The sequence below is a fragment of the Hippichthys cyanospilos genome, chromosome 15, assembly GCF_059441005.1.
Source record: "Hippichthys cyanospilos isolate Australia breed blue-spotted pipefish chromosome 15, RoL_Hcya_1.0, whole genome shotgun sequence".
Classification (NCBI taxonomy): Eukaryota; Metazoa; Chordata; class Actinopteri; order Syngnathiformes; family Syngnathidae; genus Hippichthys; species Hippichthys cyanospilos.
In genome coordinates, this window is record NC_142383.1 from 18,128,166 (window position 1) to 18,145,038 (window position 16,873).

Genomic DNA, 16,873 nt, shown 5'->3' on the forward strand with positions numbered 1-16,873 from the left:
TTATTTTTTTATGAACATCACAGGGAAAAAAAAAGACCAAATCACATTCATTGCTGCTCAAATGATAATTCTCATTACTCAACACCAAAGGAGACTTCTCAGAAAGTATTGGGAATACAAGAAAGTAGAATGAATACAAGAAGGTAGATTATTTACAAATAGATATGATCAATATCATTTTTTTGTACGCGTACTCATTTATTGAGTAGTCGCCTAATACCAATACAACATTTTTGATACATAGAGTTTACCCCCAAAACAATGACTTTTTTAAAGGAAGACCAATTTGGTCCATTATAAAATTTTCCTCTAAATCGCATGAAAACAGGTAATTTTATAATTCAATGATCTAATCACGCCTTCTTATTATAAACAATGCCTGCCATTTAACTGACCTTCAATATTAAAAATAAGAATTATCCACAAATCATTCATCACTTCAATGGTAGGTGACCAAATAGAATGTATGTAAAAGAACATTAATGTTAATATGACATCATAGCTTCACTGATCACTATGGATTCTTGTGTGTCGTTTCAGGCTTCCATTCCTAGTAAAACCCTTACCACAAACAGAACAGGAAAAACGTTTCTCGACAATGTGGGTTCTTGTGTGTACTTTTACGGATGACCGGCATGAAAATCTGTGACCGCGAACCGAACAAGCAAAAGGTTTCTCACCAGCGTGTGTTTTTGTATGCGCTGTCAAGCTTATCTTAGCAGAATAACATTGACCACAAACTGAGCAAGAAAAGGGTTTCTCACCAGTGTGGGTTCTTGTGTGAGAAGTTAAGAGTGCTTTCCTACTGAATGTCCTATCACAAATCGAACAGGAAAAAGGATTCTCACCAGTGTGGGTTTTTGTATGTGATTTTAAGTATCCCTTGTGAGAAAATCTTTGACCACAAATGGAACACATAAAAGGTTTTTCACCAGTGTGGGTTCTTGTGTGGATAGTTAAGAGTGCTTTCCTATTGAATGTTCTATCACAAACTGAACAAGCAAAAGGTTTCTCACCAGTATGGATTATTGCATGTTGCGTTAAGCCTATCCTTAAACGGAATTTTTTACTACAAATCAAACAGGAAAAGGGTTTTTCAGCAGAATGGATTTTTGTATGTTGTTTCAAAGTTCCCTTCAAAGCAAAATGTTTACCACAAACTGAACAAGCAAAAAGTTTCTCACCAGTGTGGATTCTTAAGTGCCTCGTTAAGTCTGGCTTAAATAGGAACTTTTTACCACAAACCGAACACGCAAAAGGTTTCTCCCCAGTGTGGGTCTTTACATGTGCTTTCAAGTATTCCTTATAAGAAAACCTTTGATCACAAACTGAACAGGCAAAAGGTCTCTCACCAGTGTGGCCAAACATATGTCTTTTCAAAGACCAATTGAACTTAAAGTTTTTCCCACAATGAGAACATGTCCAAGGCTTGTCCCTGTGACGTGTCACCTCACCTTTAGACTGTTTGTCATCATCATCATCAGTGTCAGGAGAGTGTGACCTTGTGTCTTCACCGTCTGACATTGGTGCAAACCAGTTGTCTTCTTGTGATCCTCCACTGTTCTGACCATTCATTTCAGTTGTCGTGTGTTGAGTGGAGCTTGAGGGTGCCTCCCATTTCTCCACTTCCTGTTGATCTTCTTCATCTTCATTTTTCACATGGACACGAGTCACTAACAATTCTGAGAAATCTTCCTCCTCTTTCATGTATGGTGGCCTCTGCTCCACTTTTTTGATGTTGGGACGCTGCAGCTGATCCTCTTCTTTGACACCAGGGGACTCGGACTCCTCCTCTTTAACGCCAGCGCTGAGATACTTTTCACTTGCGTCTGTGGCATACAAGACACAAGTGCGTTGTAAAGTCATTTTCTTGTGATCTTGCTGTTGGGTATTTTATGTTCAGAGTTATAAGATGGTCCACATGAGCAAAATAACAACAATAAAAAAAACTGCATTGCTGAAGCAAGAATCTTTCATTTGCTTCTAGAAAATGGATGGATGGGTGGATTGTTTGGACCTGGAAAAAAAATCGTGTTAAGTATAAAGCCCGTGGGAAACAGTCACCAGGGGAGGCCAACAGAAGAACACAGCCCAAATGTTGGCATGTCAATGACGTAATAGAAAACGGACCCATGTACGATATTGTAAAAAATAAATGAACAAACACAGGTAGGTTGTTGAAAAGCCGGGACTTGAAAACAATGGAAGGCCGGATGCAAAGCTCGTCCAGAAGTTCACCTTCTTGTAGCCCCTTCTCCTCTTGGCCTCCAAGAAGCTCCTCTTCGAGCTTGTCTTCGGTTCTTGCGTACATTTCCACTCGTTGTTCAACAAAGGTGACGCTCGCAAGTGATGCCTGCAGAGCCAACAAACGCGCCTGCTTTGTTAGCGGCTAGCAGGCTAAGCTAATCAATGCTGATTAACGGCCCTTAGACTTATTGAACCACGCGTGAATGTGTAAATTGTGAGTTTGATAGCAAAGAACTAGCGATAGAAAGTCAATTCTCTGGGACTTTCGGGTTGAATGCATCACGAATTCTTTTCTGTAATGTGTGTGGATTCGTAAAAGAGAGAAAGCCCACGCCAGTTAAGTATGGCAAATCCAGTTGGACAATTTTTACGTCACTGACGAGAGGAAATTCGCCCGACAAATTAAAACAAAATTGTAAGTAAAGAAGTAAACGAAAGAGGATGATTTCTTGCACTGTCCTGCGCAATGGCTCGTTTTACGACTCTTTAATTTGCTACGGCGGATTGATAAAGTTTTATTATCAATGAACTGGATTATTTATGTGTGTGTTACATTATGATCGAAGTCGCGTTGTTTAGCATTTACAAAAATTGTCCAACTAGGCTTGCCGTAGATACTGCGTAGCACATCTACTTCTATGGGTCTTTTTTTCCTTTTACGGAATCATACGCACTTTATTTACTCAATAATCCAGACATACTGTAGCTTCAATACTGTCCTTCACCACTTGCTTGCAGTCGTACATATTTTTTACATGTTCGTGTGCGGCTCAAGACGTCTGCTGGTTGAAGCTTCTCGTCCCTGCTTAGCTTAGCTTGCTAGCTAGCTGCTAACAAAGGAGACGCGTTTATTATTGACACAATGGCTCGGCAGTCATCGTGTGCGAGCGTAAGGCTTGTGAAAATCCTGTGAATAAATGTACACAAGGACGAGTCAATCACGAAGAGTAAATTTGTGGAAATCAAAAAGAGTAACGAGAAGGCCAACTGCTGCTGGACACTTTTCTTCAACACGGCAGGTTTGCACTTTCCAAACCTTTTCGACAGTCATACCAGAGTAACTTTGCAACATCTGTCATGTGTCCACAGACGTTAGCAAAAAATATCCTGGTGTGGCGGGAGATGCCTGGTGTGAAGGAGGAAGAGCAACTGCAGCACCCCAACATCAAAAAAGAGGAGCAGCTGCCACCATGCATGAAAGAGGAGGGAGATTTCACTGAATTGCCGGTGACTCATGTCCACGTGAAGACAGAAGATGAAGACGATCAACATGAAGAGAGGAAAGGGGCGGAGCCTCCAAGCAGCAGCTCCAGTCAACACATGATGACAGAAATCGATGGCGAGCAAGATGGAGGATCACAACCTGATGGCTGGTTAGCTCCAATGTCGGATGGGGACGACACAGCGTCACACTCCCCTCACACTGATGATGATGATGATGATGAAGAGTGGGCAGGTGAGATGACTGGTCACCCTGACAGCAAATGCTGGAAATGTTCTCAGTGTGGCAAAACCTTTGGCTACAAATTCAATTTGGACAGACATATGATTGGCCACACTGGTGAGAAACTTTTTGCCTGTTCCATTTGTGACCAAAGATTTTCCAGAAAAGGAACCTTGATCCAACATACACGAACTCACACTGGTGAGAAACCTTTTGTCTGCTCTGTTTGTGGGCAAAGATGTTCTCAGCAGGGAGCCTTGAGACGGCACGTAAGAACCCACACCGGGGATAAACCTTTCGTCTGCTCAGAATGCGGCCAAAGTTTCTCTCGGAATGGACACTTAATAAGACATGCAAGGACACACACGGGTGAGAAACTTTTTGTCTGTTCGGTTTGTGGTCAAAGATTTACTCAAAATGGAAGCTTGAGAGAACACGCAAGAACCCACACTGGCGAGAAACCTTATGCATGTTCGGTTTGTGGTAAAAGGTTTTCTAGAAATGGAACCTTGATCCAACATACAAGAACCCACACTGGTGAGAAACCTTTTGCATGTTCAGTTTGTGGTCAGAGATTTTCTCAAAATGGAACCTTGATACAACACAAACGAATCCACACTGGTGAGAAACGTTTTGCCTGCTCAGTTTGTGGCCAAAGGTTCTCCACAAAAGGCAATTTAAACACGCACTTACAAACCCACACCGAGAAACCTTTTGCCTGCTCAATAAGGGGTCAAAGAGTCTCACATCAGGTTAAATCTAAGAGGCAAAAGAGTGCTGGTGAGACTAGCAGTGATCAATGAAGTGATGAATATGATTTCATTTTATCTTTTATATGAATAAGAAAGTACAGACTCATTTTTTTTATTTTTTTTATTCAAATTGTGGCACCAACATGGCGATAGGCTACAGATTCCAATCAAACCAGAATTTTGCATGTAAATGTCCATTAGTTCTGTTCATTTAAAAAATAATACAATATTTTTTAACTGTGTCATAATTAAGGTATAATGAAGGAAGATTTAAATCATTCTCATTCATGTATTTTACCTAAAGTATTTTGTATTTCAAGTAGATTTTGTATGTCTCTTGTGTGGTCTGCCAGTGAATGGTTGATTTAACTGTACTTTGGAGAAACTTTGACTTTGTGATGAGATGAAGATGTACATCAATAAAGTACAGCTTTTTACATGCCTTTTTCTTTCTGGAACGATGCTCTTCTAAAAATTTGGAAAACTGAAATGGTACCAAACAGTTGAGCTCTGTCTTTCCACATATAATGAGCAGCATAAATATTTACACACCCTGTGCTCATTTTACCTCTGGTAAGTGTGGGACTAGCAATACTAAAACAACAGAAATGTCTGAAGAAATGTCAGCTTCTTCATATTGCAACCACTAAAGATCGCAGGTGCCTAAAGATAGCACCATTAGGGAAATCGGTAAATTTTTGGAACGAGAAAAATGCAAACATTTTGTCGCGTGATTAATTGGAATATTATGAAATTGGAATGATGTGGATCGGACAAACGGAATGAGTTGAAACGCGTCAAAAAACGGGCGGAGTAAAAAAGAGGAATAACATATGTCTAACAAATATTTTAAAATATATTTGGTCGTTAGTCCTTATTTAGTCGTGTGATTGTTTGAAGCTGTTTATAACTACGAATGGTGTCGTCCAATGAGAAACAGCAACGCCACCAGGTCCGATGGAATCACGATTCCCCTGTGGGAGCGAGAAGATACAATGGCAGCTACCGCGAATTACACATCCACTCGGCAGTGATTGCAGCTTTGACGGAAGTGATGATGAATTGCTGTATCATAAGTGCAAAAGACCTAAAAGCAACTTTGACGGCAAGTCCACTTGAACAAACTTCAATCAAATAGCAATAACACAAAAGCAGTAATTTTAAAATAAAACTTTATATAGGCACATACAGAACACACACACACACATATAAATATATATATTTTAGGACATACACGTACATATCATGCTCAGGTATAATTTTTCATCTCACCACGGTCAAGCTTTCTCCAAAGTATTTATAACAATAATTCGATAATTGGCTAACTGAAAACAACAAAGATCAAATCATATACCAGTACATTGCTTCGTGAGTTTTAGCATGAGTGATAATTATCAATAATTGTTCACGGGAGACTTGAAAGAAAAAAAAATACAGTACTTGTGATACAAAATAGATACAATACAAGAAGGTATAAGGAAGGCGGATTATTTACAATTAAGGATCTTTGATAACACATTCTTTCAAACTGATCCCAGTATAAGAGCTCATTCAGTGTCACGATATTTCAACTGAAAAAATAAATATTTCAATAATAATAATGTAAAATGAGACATCACTGATAGCTTCACTGATCAATGCTATTCTCAACAGCACACTTGTGTCTCTTTGCTAAATACTTACTTTGCAATCTTTGACCACAGGTTGAACAGGCAAAGGGTTTCTCACCTGTGTGGGTTCTTGTATGTTGTCTCAAGGTTCCCTTTCTAGTAAATTTTTGACCACAGAATGAACATACATACGGTTTCTCACCAGTGTGGGTTTGAGTGTGTAGTCTCAAGTTTCCATTTTGAATGAATCTTTTACCGCAAATCAAGCAAGCAAAAGGTTTCTCACCGGTGTGGATTTTTGAGTGAGTTTTCAAATTATCCTTTACAGAAAATCTTCGTCCGCATACTGAGCAGGCAAAAGGTTTCTCGTCAGTGTGGATTCTTGTGTGATGTATCATTGTTCCCTTCAGAGAAAATCTTTGTCCACATATTGAACAGGCAAAAGGTTTCTCTTTAGTGTGGGTTTTTGTGTGGTATAGGAATTTTCTCTTCAAAGAGAAACATTTGCCACATTCTGAGCAGGCAAAGGGTTTCTCACCAGTGTGAATTCTTGTGTGTTCGATCAATGATGCCTTTACAGAAAATTTTTGTGCACAAAACGAACAGGCAAAAGGTTTTTCGCCAGTGTGGTTTCTTATGTGTATTTTTACATAGTGCTTAGAAGAAAATATTTTGCCACAAACCGAGCAGGCAAAAGGATTCTCACCAGTGTGGGTTCTTATGTGGAATTTTAAGTGTTCCTTCAGAGAAAATCTTTGACCACAAGTGGAACACGCAAAAGGTGTGTCTCTAGTGTGGCTCATCATATGTCTTTTCAAATCCAACTTGAAGCCAAACGTTTTCCCACATTGAGAACATTTCCAAGACTTGCTGTTTGTGTGCCCTATCATCTCACTTTTACACTCTTCATCAGTTTCATCTTCCTCATCATCATCCTTATCATCAGCGTGAGGAGATTGTGATGTTGCGTCATCGCCATCTGACATCGGAGCTAACCAGGCGTCTGCTTGTGATCCTCCATTTTGCTGGCCATCATTTCCTGTTATGTGTTGAGTGGAGCTGCTGCTGAGAGGCTCCTCCCCGTTCTTCTCTTCATCTTGACCTTTTTTAACTTCAGTCTTCGCACGAACACCAGTCACCGGCAACTCTGTGAAATCTGCCTCCTCTTTAACGTATAGTGGCGGCTGCTCCTCATTTTTGACGTCGGCGCACTCCAGCTGCTCCTCCTCTTTGACACTAGGGGGCTCCGTTTCCTCCTCTTTAACGCCTGGTAACTCTGGCTCCTGTCTCTGGAGGCCGAGATATTCTACACGGATGTCTGCGGGACACAAGAAACACATGGTAAAGTCAATCTGTTGTGTATTTTATATTAAACAGACCAAGCACAACATCAGCATTAATACTATTCATCATAAAGCATTTCAAGTTTTACATTTATTAAAAGAAATCAACTCAATTTTATCCTTACAAAATCGTCTCGGGGACCGGGTTAAAACCTTTTGCGGGACGGAATCGGCCCGCGCGCCGTATGTTAGCAAAAATAGGCCCGACAAAAAGGACTATTCTTTATCCTTAGTTTGGACGTTAAACATCTGCATAAGGGTCGAGCCCCTGAGTTACACAGGTGGCTGTCAGCTAGGGGGCACCATCAGATGCACACACTTTCCACATTAAGACTTGATGTTGACTGAGCAAAGTAACAAACCTGGCGTGTTGCACTCATCTGGAGGCTGCTTGCAAAGCTTGACCAGAAGTTGACTTTCTTGTCGCCCCTTCTCCTCTCGGGCTCCACTAAGTTCCTCTTTGATCTTCACTTTCATTCTTGCGCACGCTTTCACTCCACCTTCAACTTACTGTACACACGCACTTGACTTTTGTGTCTACTCAGCCAACAAACGCGTCTACTTTGTTAGCGTCTAGCAAGCTAAGCTAAGCAAGGCCTAGAAACTTCAATGGCCCTTAGACGAATGGAACTATTCACAAAGATGTAGAGTTTGATTGAAACAAAATAGAGATGCACTCATTGACAAGTTTCTAAACTTTCAATTCGAATTCAAGTCGATTTTTTTTTCGTTTGACGCGTGCGGATGAATAAAAAAGAAAAGCGAACCCCGATAAGGAGTAGCGCTTGAACTTGCTAACTACGGGAAGCCCGGTTGGACATATTAAATATTCACCGACGAAAGTAAATTGAGTCCAAACCAGACAAAGTCGTCCCAGGATCGTTGAAGTTTCTCGGCTTTGCTTGGTATAGCGTATCTTATTTAATACATCGAATACGAACGTCAAGTGTGGAGAACATCTTATGAAATCATGCACAGTATTGAACATGAAGAACGAAAAGCTTTTCTTACAAAAACAGATCAGGATTCCTTCATGTGTTGTTGTCGTAAGGTTTGTCCATGTGGACTCGCCGTAGATTGCACATAGCAGAGCTATTTCTTAACTAGCTTTCTTTATTTTGAGCCACTCGGGTTTCAACGAAGTTTTGACGCCTCGACACTAAATCCTCGTCACTAGTTCACCGCAGTCAAACAATATTTACAATTTCGCGTACGGCTCAAATAATCTCCGTTCTCGCTGAATATTGATTTAGCATAGTTTAGCTTGGTTAAGCTTGCTAGCCGCTAACATAGCAGACGCGTTTGTTGGCTTGAGCAGACACAAAAGTGCGAGCGTCAAGTGTCATAAAATGAGAGTGAAATTGTGCGCTTGAATGAAAGGCAAGATCGAGGAGTTTTGTGGAGCCCAAGGGGAGAAGAATCAACTATAATAACTGCTCGACGCTCTTTGCAAGCAACCTCGAGTTGCGTTTCCCCGAGAAGGTTTGTCACTTTCTTAGTAATACTTTACAATAACATTCCAGTGATTTTTTTTTTTTTTTTTTTTTTACACTATTTGCCCTGGGCCTGTTGAATTTAACGTTATTGATACGCCTTTAAAAAAAGAATTCTATTTCACTGCAATTTCAAAGTAACGCCTTTTTCGTTGGTTAATTTTCAGATCAGCTTTCGTTCATAACAATATTTTTTATTTTCATTTCATTAACAGAAGAGTACCAAAATGTTGATGCTCGAAAAATATTCATGCATGTATGCTTTTATGAAAACAAATTACAGAAAAACAATTACTTTGTCAGCAAGTCCCCTTGCAATAAAGTAAAATTATTATAACAGATGCATGTAAGAACCAAACATTTTCTCCATTTGCCAAACATTCCTCATAATCTTGGTAATCCAGCCAAACTCTCCCATCTGTGCCACGTTTACCACTGTATATAAGGCATGAAAGGTAAACTAGATGAACCATGGTTGTAGCTCAGTTAGTTTTGTAAGGATAAGTATAAATGATATATGTACCTGCCTATATGTTCCGCAGACATGAGTGAAGAATATCACGGTCCCAAGCGACGGGATACTGAGTTGGCCGGCGTTAAATGGGAGGAGTCTGAACCCCTTGGTTTCCGAGAGGAGGAAACCAACTTTAAAATAGAGCAGCTGCCACCATGCATGAAAGAGGAGAGAGATTTGACAGAGTTGCCAGTGACTGTCGTCAATGTGAAGTTTGAAGATGAAGGACAGTATGGGGAGAAGAAAGGGGCGGAGCCTCGGGGAAGCAGCTCCAGTCAACACGTGACAACAGAAGGTGATGCAATGCATGATGGAGGATCACAAGCAGAAAGCTGGTTTGCCCCAATGTCAGATAGTGACAACTCAACTTTCCAAAATGAAGATGATGATGATGATGATGATGATGATGATGATGAAGAGCAGGACGGTAAGATGCCGCATCACCCTGGCAGAGAAGACTGGAAATGTTCTCAGTGTGGGAAAACATTTGATCGCAAGTCCTATTTGAAAAGGCACATGATAGGCCACACAGGAGAAAAACCTTTTACCTGTTCAGTTTGTGGTCAAAGATTTTCTTATAAGGCATCCATGAAAACACATTCAAAAATACACACTGGCGAAAAAACGTTTGTCTGCTCAGTTTGTGGCCAAAGATTTTCTCATAAGGACAGCTTGATAAAACACACAAGAACACACACAGGTGAAAAACCTTTTGCCTGCACAGTTTGTGGTCAAAGATTTTCTCAAAAGGGAAATTTGAAAGTGCACACAAGAATCCACACTGGTGAGAAAACTTTCCCCTGTTTGGTTTGTGGGCAAAGATTTTCTCAAAAGTTAACCTTGCGCCAACACACAATAACCCACACCGGTGAGAAACCTTTTGCCTGTTCTGTTTGCGGTCAAAGATTTTCTCGAGCGGGTACCTTGAGACAACATATAAGAACCCACTCTGGTGAGAAACCTTTCCCCTGTTCCATTTGTGGTCAAAGATTTTCTCAAAAGGAACACTTGAGACAACACACAAGAACCCACACTGGTGAAAAACCTTTTGCCTGTTCAATTTGTGGCCAACGATTCCAAAGTACATATCTAGTGAAGAAGCACATGTGTGCTACTGAGGAGAGCAGCGAAAAGTAAGCTGTAAATGATCTCTACTCTTTTGCATTTTGTGTTCATGGAATTCCGAGTACTTTCTGTGATTTTCTATGTACAAGTGTTGAGCAATATTTGAGGTCTGGGCTTGCAGTTTTAAAGATGAAAATGTATATCTGACTGTGACCTGAATAAAGGTATTTGAAACATCTTTTCTCTATTATATTCCATCTATTCATCCATCCAATCAATCCATCAACCAATCCAGTGGCCAGCGGTGACTTCCACACGTCTATTAAGTTATACAGGCCGGTGACATATCCAAGAAGCCCACGCCATGTTGGTGCGAATGCCCTGGTTTTACAAACAGCCATACAGGCGACACAAGTTAGCTGAATTTGAATTGACTAAAAAAGTTTACTTAAAACTACAGCACTAGAAGGAGCATAACCAAATGGATATAACACGAAAAGAACAGAAAATGGAGAATAATTTTACAAATAAAAACTATATAAGATATACATTTTGTAAAAAATGAATTTGTAATGAAATTGACTTTCATTATAGTTATTATAATTATTATAGTTTATTATGATAATGGTGTCAGGTTCTGTTAGGCCAGCAGAGAAGGCCTTGCAAGCCCTGACGTCCCACCACTGAAAGGCAATCCAAAAGGCAAATGGAAAAATCTCGAAAAATACATGCGTGTGGACAGCTCTCTGCAAAGATTCGAGCCCCCTTCGCCGAGAAGAGTAGTTCAAAAGAGTTGATTCGTTCGTGAACGTCACATGACGCGTCGATCGCACGTTGCAGATGCAAACCGATCTCTCGAGGTTTCCGAATCCATTTTTAGGAATCTACGGGCGTTAGGTGAGCATATTCGTCCCGAATTTAAAACGAAAATTATATAGCCTTGCCACGGAGTGTCCAACGCCATTTCCTTGCTATCAAACGTAAGTTTTACATCTTCGTGTGCGGTTCAAATCGTTTCCGTGCTCGCTGGACTTGTTTAGCGTAGTTTAGCTTAGCTTTTAGTTGCTAACAAAGCAGGCGCGTTTGTCGGCCCAGCAGACATCAAGTGCGAGGGAAAAGTGTGGTGAACGTCGATGAAAGTGCGCGCTAAAATGAAAGTGAAGATCGTAGAGGATCTTTATGGAGCACAAGAGGAGAAGGAGCGACAGGAGGGTCAAATGCTGGACGAGCTAAACAAGCAGCTACCGGTTGTGTTTGACACGCCAGGTTTGTCCCGTGCTTCGTCAATACTTTTCAACAATCTTTGAACAGCATCCGACCTCGGCATATTTGATATCACGTTATTGCCATCCCCAAAAGTGACTTATGTGCATCTGATGGTGTGGTCTGGGGGGGTCGATCGTGAGGTTCACAAACGTGTGAAAAGACAATGTGTCAAAAGACAGTTTCTTGCCTCAGCAAAACTGGTTTTCTATTCTTTCATTCACGTGATCCATTATAAAACAGGGAACAAAAAAGTATCAGCATCAAGGTCACAACAAAATGATACGTGTGGTTTCGTGTTTCACAGATGTGATTGAAGAATATCTCGATCCTGAGAGGCAGGAAAAAGACTTGTCTGGCCTTAAAGAGGAGTTGATGCCCCCTATTGGCAAAGAGGAGGAGCAGCTGCAACACCCCAACACCAAAAAAGAGGAATTTCCACCATGCATGAAGTACGAGGAAGATTTTACTGAATTGTCGGTGACCGTTGTTAATGTGAAGAGTGAAGATGAAGGGCAGTATGAGGAAAAGAAAGGGGCGGAGCTTGCAAGCACCTGCTCCAATCAGCACGTGACAATAGAAACTGATGACCAGCAGTGTGGAGGATCACAAGCAGACAGCTGGTCAGCTCCAATTTCAGATAGTGAAAACACAACTTTCCACATGAATGATGATGATGATGATGATGATGATGATGATGAGCAGGATGGTAAGATGACTCGTCAGACTGACAGCAAACGATGGAAATGTTCTCAGTGTGGCAAAACTTTTGACCACAAGTCCTTTTTGAAAAGACATATGATGAGCCACACGGGAGAAAAACCTTTTGCCTGTTCAGTTTGTGGCCAAAGATTTTCTCATAAGTCAAACTTGACAGCACACGCAAGAACACACACTGGTGAGAAACCTTTTTCTTGCACAGTTTGTGGTCAAAGATTTTCACAAAAGTCAAACTTGACGGCACACACAAGAATTCACTCTGGTGAGAAACCTTTTTCCTGTTCGGTTTGTGGTCAAAGATTTGCTCAAAAGTTGGTCATGAGACAACACACAAGAATCCACGATGGTGAGAAACCTTTTTCCTGTTCATTTTGTGATAAAAGCTTTTCTCAGAAAAAGGCATTAGAGTCACACACAAGCATGCACACTGGTGAGAAACGTCTGACTTGTCCAGTTTGTGGTCAAACCTGTTTTAGTAGGGCATCCATGAAAATACACACAAGAACTCATACTGGTGAGAAACCTTTTGTATGTTCTGTTTGTGGTAAGGGTTTTTCTGTGAAACCAACCTTGACATCACACACAAGAACACATACTGGAGAGAAACCTTTTGGCTGTTCAGTTTGTGGTAAAAGTTTTTCTGTTAAAGTAAGCTTGATATCACACATAAGAATCCACACTGGAGAGAAACCTTTTGCCTGTTCATTGTGTGACAAAAGTTTTCCTTTGAAAGCAAGCTTGATAAAACACACAAGAACTCACACAGGTGAGAAACCTTTCGACTGCACAGTTTGTGGGCAAAGTTTTGCTCAAAAGGGAAACTTGAGAGTGCACACAAGAATGCACACCGGTGAGAAAACCTTCCCCTGTTTGGTTTGTGGTCAAAGATTTTCTCAAAAGTTAACTCTGAAACAACACACAAGAATCCACGCTGATGAGAAACGTTTTGCCTGTTCTGTTTGCGGTAAAACATTTTCGAGAGCTGGTACCTTAAGAATACACACAAGAACCCATACTGGTGAGAAACCTTTCCCCTGTACAATTTGTGGTCAAAGATTTTCTCAAAAGGCACACTTGGAAAAACACACAAGAACCCACACCGGTGAGAAAACCATAGCCCAATCAGTTTGTAGTCAATGATTCCTAAGTAAATGTCTAGAGAAGAGACACAAGTGTGCTGATGAGAAAAATCAATAATCAATGAATATTTATATATTATCAAGTTAGCATTAGTGGTGGAAGAAAGCACATATATCATGTGAACACCCTTTCTTTTTAGGGTCGTTGAAATGATCAGTGATGTGTGTACTTGACGTGTGTTTTGTATTCATTATTTTATTTCCTACCTTTTTTTATTGTGTATGTAAAGTCTTCAGAATGTCTTAAAAAAAGCCAACCGATTTATACCTGGCCTTATTTCAAGGTACCTGTCGCCCTCTAGCGGGGATATTTAAAATGAACTAGAAATTATACTAGAACGTTGCCCTTGTTATTTAAACGTTTTCTTGGGAAATGTCACATTTGTTTTCATGAGCCTTTCTTTAAAATAATTTATTAGTGCTAGGAGAAATTCTATGTATCAAAAGCACTGGTTTCAATATTTGACAGATACGACAGAAGCGTTCCAGGTATCAATTTGACAAAAAAGTGCTACCAATCCTCCATATTGCAAACCGTATGTCGTTTTACGTGAATTAAAAGTGAATTATTACGTGAAATTGTGGAGAAATGTTGACTGTGGTGAGGTCAAAAGGTGTAACGTGATCTTGAGTAAAATATGGATTTTCAAACGCTTTTTTTGTATTATATACCTTGCATCCACCTACTCTTTTTTTCTTCGTTTTTTAAGTCAATCTTTGCACAATATCTTAGCAAATATCTTCCACGTGAACGTTGTATTTAGAAAAAAAACATTTGTTCGGGGTGGAGATTTGACAAAAAGATTGACTTGATAACTAATTAATTACAATCCGTATACACACATAACGAATATGTTATGAATGTCATATACTGCTCATTGTTGCACGTAATTGCACTTTAAGTAGTAAAAGTGAAAAATAATAAAAATAAAATTCGAGCCCAAACGTTCAAAGGAGTCGGTTCGTTCGTGAACGTCGCATTAACTCGAAGGTTGCAGGCTGCAAACCCGATGCGGATCTCTTGCTTCCTCGTTTCTTTTTACGAATTCACAGGCGTTGAAACCCCCCAAATTCGACGTGAATTCGAACTGAAAATTCCAAAGGCTTGTCACTGAATGCCCACTGCTACTTTATTGCAATCAAACTCACGTTTTACATCTTTGCGTGCGGTCCAAATCATCTCAGTGCTCGTCGAAGCTTGTTTAGCTTAGCTTAGTTTAGCTTAGCTTATTTTGCTAGCCGCAAACACAACAGCCACGTTTGTTGACTCGGCAGACATCAAGTGCGAGCAAAAGTGTGGCGAACATCGAGTGAATGTGTGCGCAAAGATGAAAGTCAAGATGGAGGAAGATCTTTGTGGAGCCCAAGAGAAGAATAGGCGACAAGAAGTTCAACTTCTGGACAAGTTTTGCAAGCAGCCTTCACTTGTTTTCAACAGTGCAGGTTTGTCACGTGTTTCGCCAATACTTTTTAAATCCATTTCCTTCTTACCACACCCTGAACAAATACTCATTCGTGAATACATGGGTTGTATATGTTTGAATGAGATTTGGCATTTTTCCTTCAATAATTGTTCTTAATTATAATAATTATCAGTGTTTGGATGGGGAAGGGGCCAGCCAGCCGGGTCGATGACAAAAGAGACCCCCAATTGGGGCAAGGCCTAAGGAAAATTAGGGGGAAATTTGTCATTGTGTCTTATTCCGTCAATGGCACTTTACCTAACTGTGTGTGTCTTATGTCCCGCAGACATGAGTGAAGGGTATCTTGGTCCCAAACAGCAGGAGCCAGAGTTGCCCGGTGTTCAAGATGAGTCAGAGCTCCCTAGTGGCAAAAAGGAGGAGCAGCTGCCACCCTGCATTAAAGAAGAGGGGGATATCACGGAGTTGGTGGTGACTTGTGTCAATGTGAAGGTTGAAAATGAAGAAGGTAAATATGAAGACAAAAAAGAGTTGGAGCCTCCAAGCTCCAGTCAACACATGACAACAGAAGTTGAAGGCGAGCACTGGAGAGGATCGCAAGCAGGCGGATGGTTAGCGCCAATGTCAGGTAGTGACATCGCATTGTCACACTCTCTTCACACTGATGATGAGGATGATGACGGTGATAATAATGATGGTTATGATGACGATAACGATGAGGATGAACAGCAGGAAGGTACAATGGGACGTTACCCTGGGAGCAAACACTTGAAATGTTCTCAGTGTGGGAAAACGTTTGGCTGCAAATCCTATTTGAAAAGACATATGATAGCCCATACGGGAGAAAAACCTTTTGTCTGTTTGGTTTGTGGTCAAAGATTTTCTAGAAAAGCATACATTAAAACACACTCAAGAATCCACACTGGTGAAAAGCCATTTGTCTGTGCAGTTTGCGGCCAAAGATTTTCTCATAAGGACAGCTTGACAAAACACACTAGAACCCACACCGGTGAGAAACCTTTTGCCTGCTCAATTTGTGGTCAAAGATTTTCTCAAAAGGGAAACTTTAGAGAGCATGCAAGAACCCACACTGGTGAGAAACCGTTCCCCTGTTTGGTTTGTGGTCAAAGATTTTCTCAAAAGTCAACTTTGGGACAACATACAAGAATTCACACTGGTGAGAAACCTTTTGCCTGTATAGTTTGTGGTCAAAGATTTTCTCAAAAGGGACACTTGAGACAACACACAAGAAGTCACACTCATTCTGGTGAGAAACCTTTTACCTGTCCAGTTTGTGATCAAAAATTTTCTCAAAAGGGACACTTGAGTCAGCACACAAGAACTCACACTGGTGAGAAACCTTTTGCTTGTCTTGTATGTGGTCAAAGATTTAGTTTAAAGGCACACTTAAAAATTCATACGAGAACCCACACTGGCAAAAAACCTTTTGCCTGCACTGTGTGTGGTAAAAGATTTTCTGTTAAGGCACATTTAGAAGAGCACACAAGAACCCACACTGGTGAGAAACCCTTCCCCTGTTCGATTTGCGGTCAAAAATTTTCCTCGAAGGCAAACTTGAGAAGACATACAAGAATACACACTGGTGAGAAACCTTTTGCTTGTCCAATTTGCGGTCAAAGATTTTCTCAAAAGGGACACGTGAAACAACACACAAGAATTCACACGGGAGAGAAACCATTTGCCTGTTCTGTATGTGGACAAAAATTTTCTTCCGTGGGCATTTTGAGATCTCACACAAAAATTCACACTGGTGAGAAACCTTTTACCTGTTCGGTTTGTGGTCAGGCATTTTCTCTAAAGGGAAACTTGAAACAACACACACTAACACATGCTAGTGAGAA

General features: G+C 40.6%; 4 protein-coding genes and 2 pseudogenes across 8 annotated transcripts; 4 read left to right on the top strand and 2 right to left on the bottom strand.

Annotated features, from left to right (window-relative positions):
* On the bottom strand, positions 1-3,578 carry LOC148412092 (uncharacterized). 2 transcript variants are annotated; one of them, XM_088434573.1, is made up of 3 exons: positions 3,301-3,578; positions 2,239-2,353; positions 1-1,829 (listed from the first exon to the last, which is right to left on the bottom strand). In XM_088434573.1, the coding sequence occupies exons 2-3, from the start codon at positions 2,309-2,311 to the stop codon at positions 505-507; spliced, it is 1,398 nt and encodes a 465-aa protein (XP_088290699.1). In that variant the 5' UTR covers positions 2,312-2,353; positions 3,301-3,578; the 3' UTR covers positions 1-504. The 2 variants fall into 2 exon arrangements, with proteins under 2 accessions (XP_088290699.1, XP_088290698.1); XM_088434572.1 differs by lacking the exon at positions 3,301-3,578 and having other exon boundaries at positions 2,239-2,584.
* LOC148412093 (uncharacterized) lies at positions 2,861-5,212 on the top strand. 2 transcript variants are annotated; one of them, XM_088434583.1, is made up of 2 exons: positions 2,861-3,266; positions 3,337-5,212. In XM_088434583.1, the coding sequence occupies exons 1-2, from the start codon at positions 3,165-3,167 to the stop codon at positions 4,492-4,494; spliced, it is 1,260 nt and encodes a 419-aa protein (XP_088290709.1). In that variant the 5' UTR covers positions 2,861-3,164; the 3' UTR covers positions 4,495-5,212. The 2 variants fall into 2 exon arrangements, with proteins under 2 accessions (XP_088290709.1, XP_088290710.1); XM_088434584.1 differs by having other exon boundaries at positions 3,172-3,262.
* A 392-nt stretch (positions 5,213-5,604) lies between these two features.
* Positions 5,605-8,437, bottom strand: LOC148412094 (uncharacterized). Its single transcript, XM_088434571.1, has 2 exons — positions 7,759-8,437; positions 5,605-7,371 (listed from the first exon to the last, which is right to left on the bottom strand). The coding sequence occupies exons 1-2, from the start codon at positions 7,871-7,873 to the stop codon at positions 6,071-6,073; spliced, it is 1,416 nt and encodes a 471-aa protein (XP_088290697.1). The 5' UTR covers positions 7,874-8,437; the 3' UTR covers positions 5,605-6,070.
* LOC148412095 (uncharacterized) lies at positions 7,844-10,704 on the top strand. Its single transcript, XM_088434605.1, has 2 exons — positions 7,844-8,878; positions 9,432-10,704. The coding sequence occupies exon 2, from the start codon at positions 9,434-9,436 to the stop codon at positions 10,538-10,540; it is 1,107 nt and encodes a 368-aa protein (XP_088290731.1). The 5' UTR covers positions 7,844-8,878; positions 9,432-9,433; the 3' UTR covers positions 10,541-10,704.
* Positions 10,705-11,310: 606 nt separating this feature from the next.
* LOC148412096 (uncharacterized) lies at positions 11,311-13,648 on the top strand (annotated as a pseudogene). Its single transcript, XR_015867909.1, has 3 exons — positions 11,311-11,448; positions 11,564-11,734; positions 12,039-13,648. The product of XR_015867909.1 is annotated as an uncharacterized LOC148412096 (transcript).
* Positions 13,649-14,896: 1,248 nt separating this feature from the next.
* LOC148412097 (uncharacterized) lies at positions 14,897-16,822 on the top strand (annotated as a pseudogene). The gene is made up of 2 exons (XR_015867914.1): positions 14,897-15,033; positions 15,340-16,822. The product of XR_015867914.1 is annotated as an uncharacterized LOC148412097 (transcript).
* Positions 16,823-16,873: the final 51 nt, after the last annotated feature.

What these genes read in the sequence shown, in the direction of transcription:
- LOC148412092 (XM_088434573.1), bottom strand. Translation starts at nt 2,311, where the DNA reads ATGTACGCAAGAACCGAAGACAAGCTCGAAGAGGAGCTTCTTGGAGGC. An exon ending in GGAGAAGGGGCTACAAGAAG is followed by an intron (nt 1,830 to 2,238) that starts GTGAACTTCTGG and finishes TGTATGCCACAG; the next exon opens with ACGCAAGTGAAAAGTATCTC.
- LOC148412093 (XM_088434583.1), top strand. Translation starts at nt 3,165, where the DNA reads ATGTACACAAGGACGAGTCAATCACGAAGAGTAAATTTGTGGAAATCA. An exon ending in ACTTTTCTTCAACACGGCAG is followed by an intron (nt 3,267 to 3,336) that starts GTTTGCACTTTC and finishes ATGTGTCCACAG; the next exon opens with ACGTTAGCAAAAAATATCCT.
- LOC148412094 (XM_088434571.1), bottom strand. Translation starts at nt 7,873, where the DNA reads ATGAAAGTGAAGATCAAAGAGGAACTTAGTGGAGCCCGAGAGGAGAAG. An exon ending in AGATGAGTGCAACACGCCAG is followed by an intron (nt 7,372 to 7,758) that starts GTTTGTTACTTT and finishes TGTGTCCCGCAG; the next exon opens with ACATCCGTGTAGAATATCTC.
- LOC148412095 (XM_088434605.1), top strand. Translation starts at nt 9,434, where the DNA reads ATGAGTGAAGAATATCACGGTCCCAAGCGACGGGATACTGAGTTGGCC.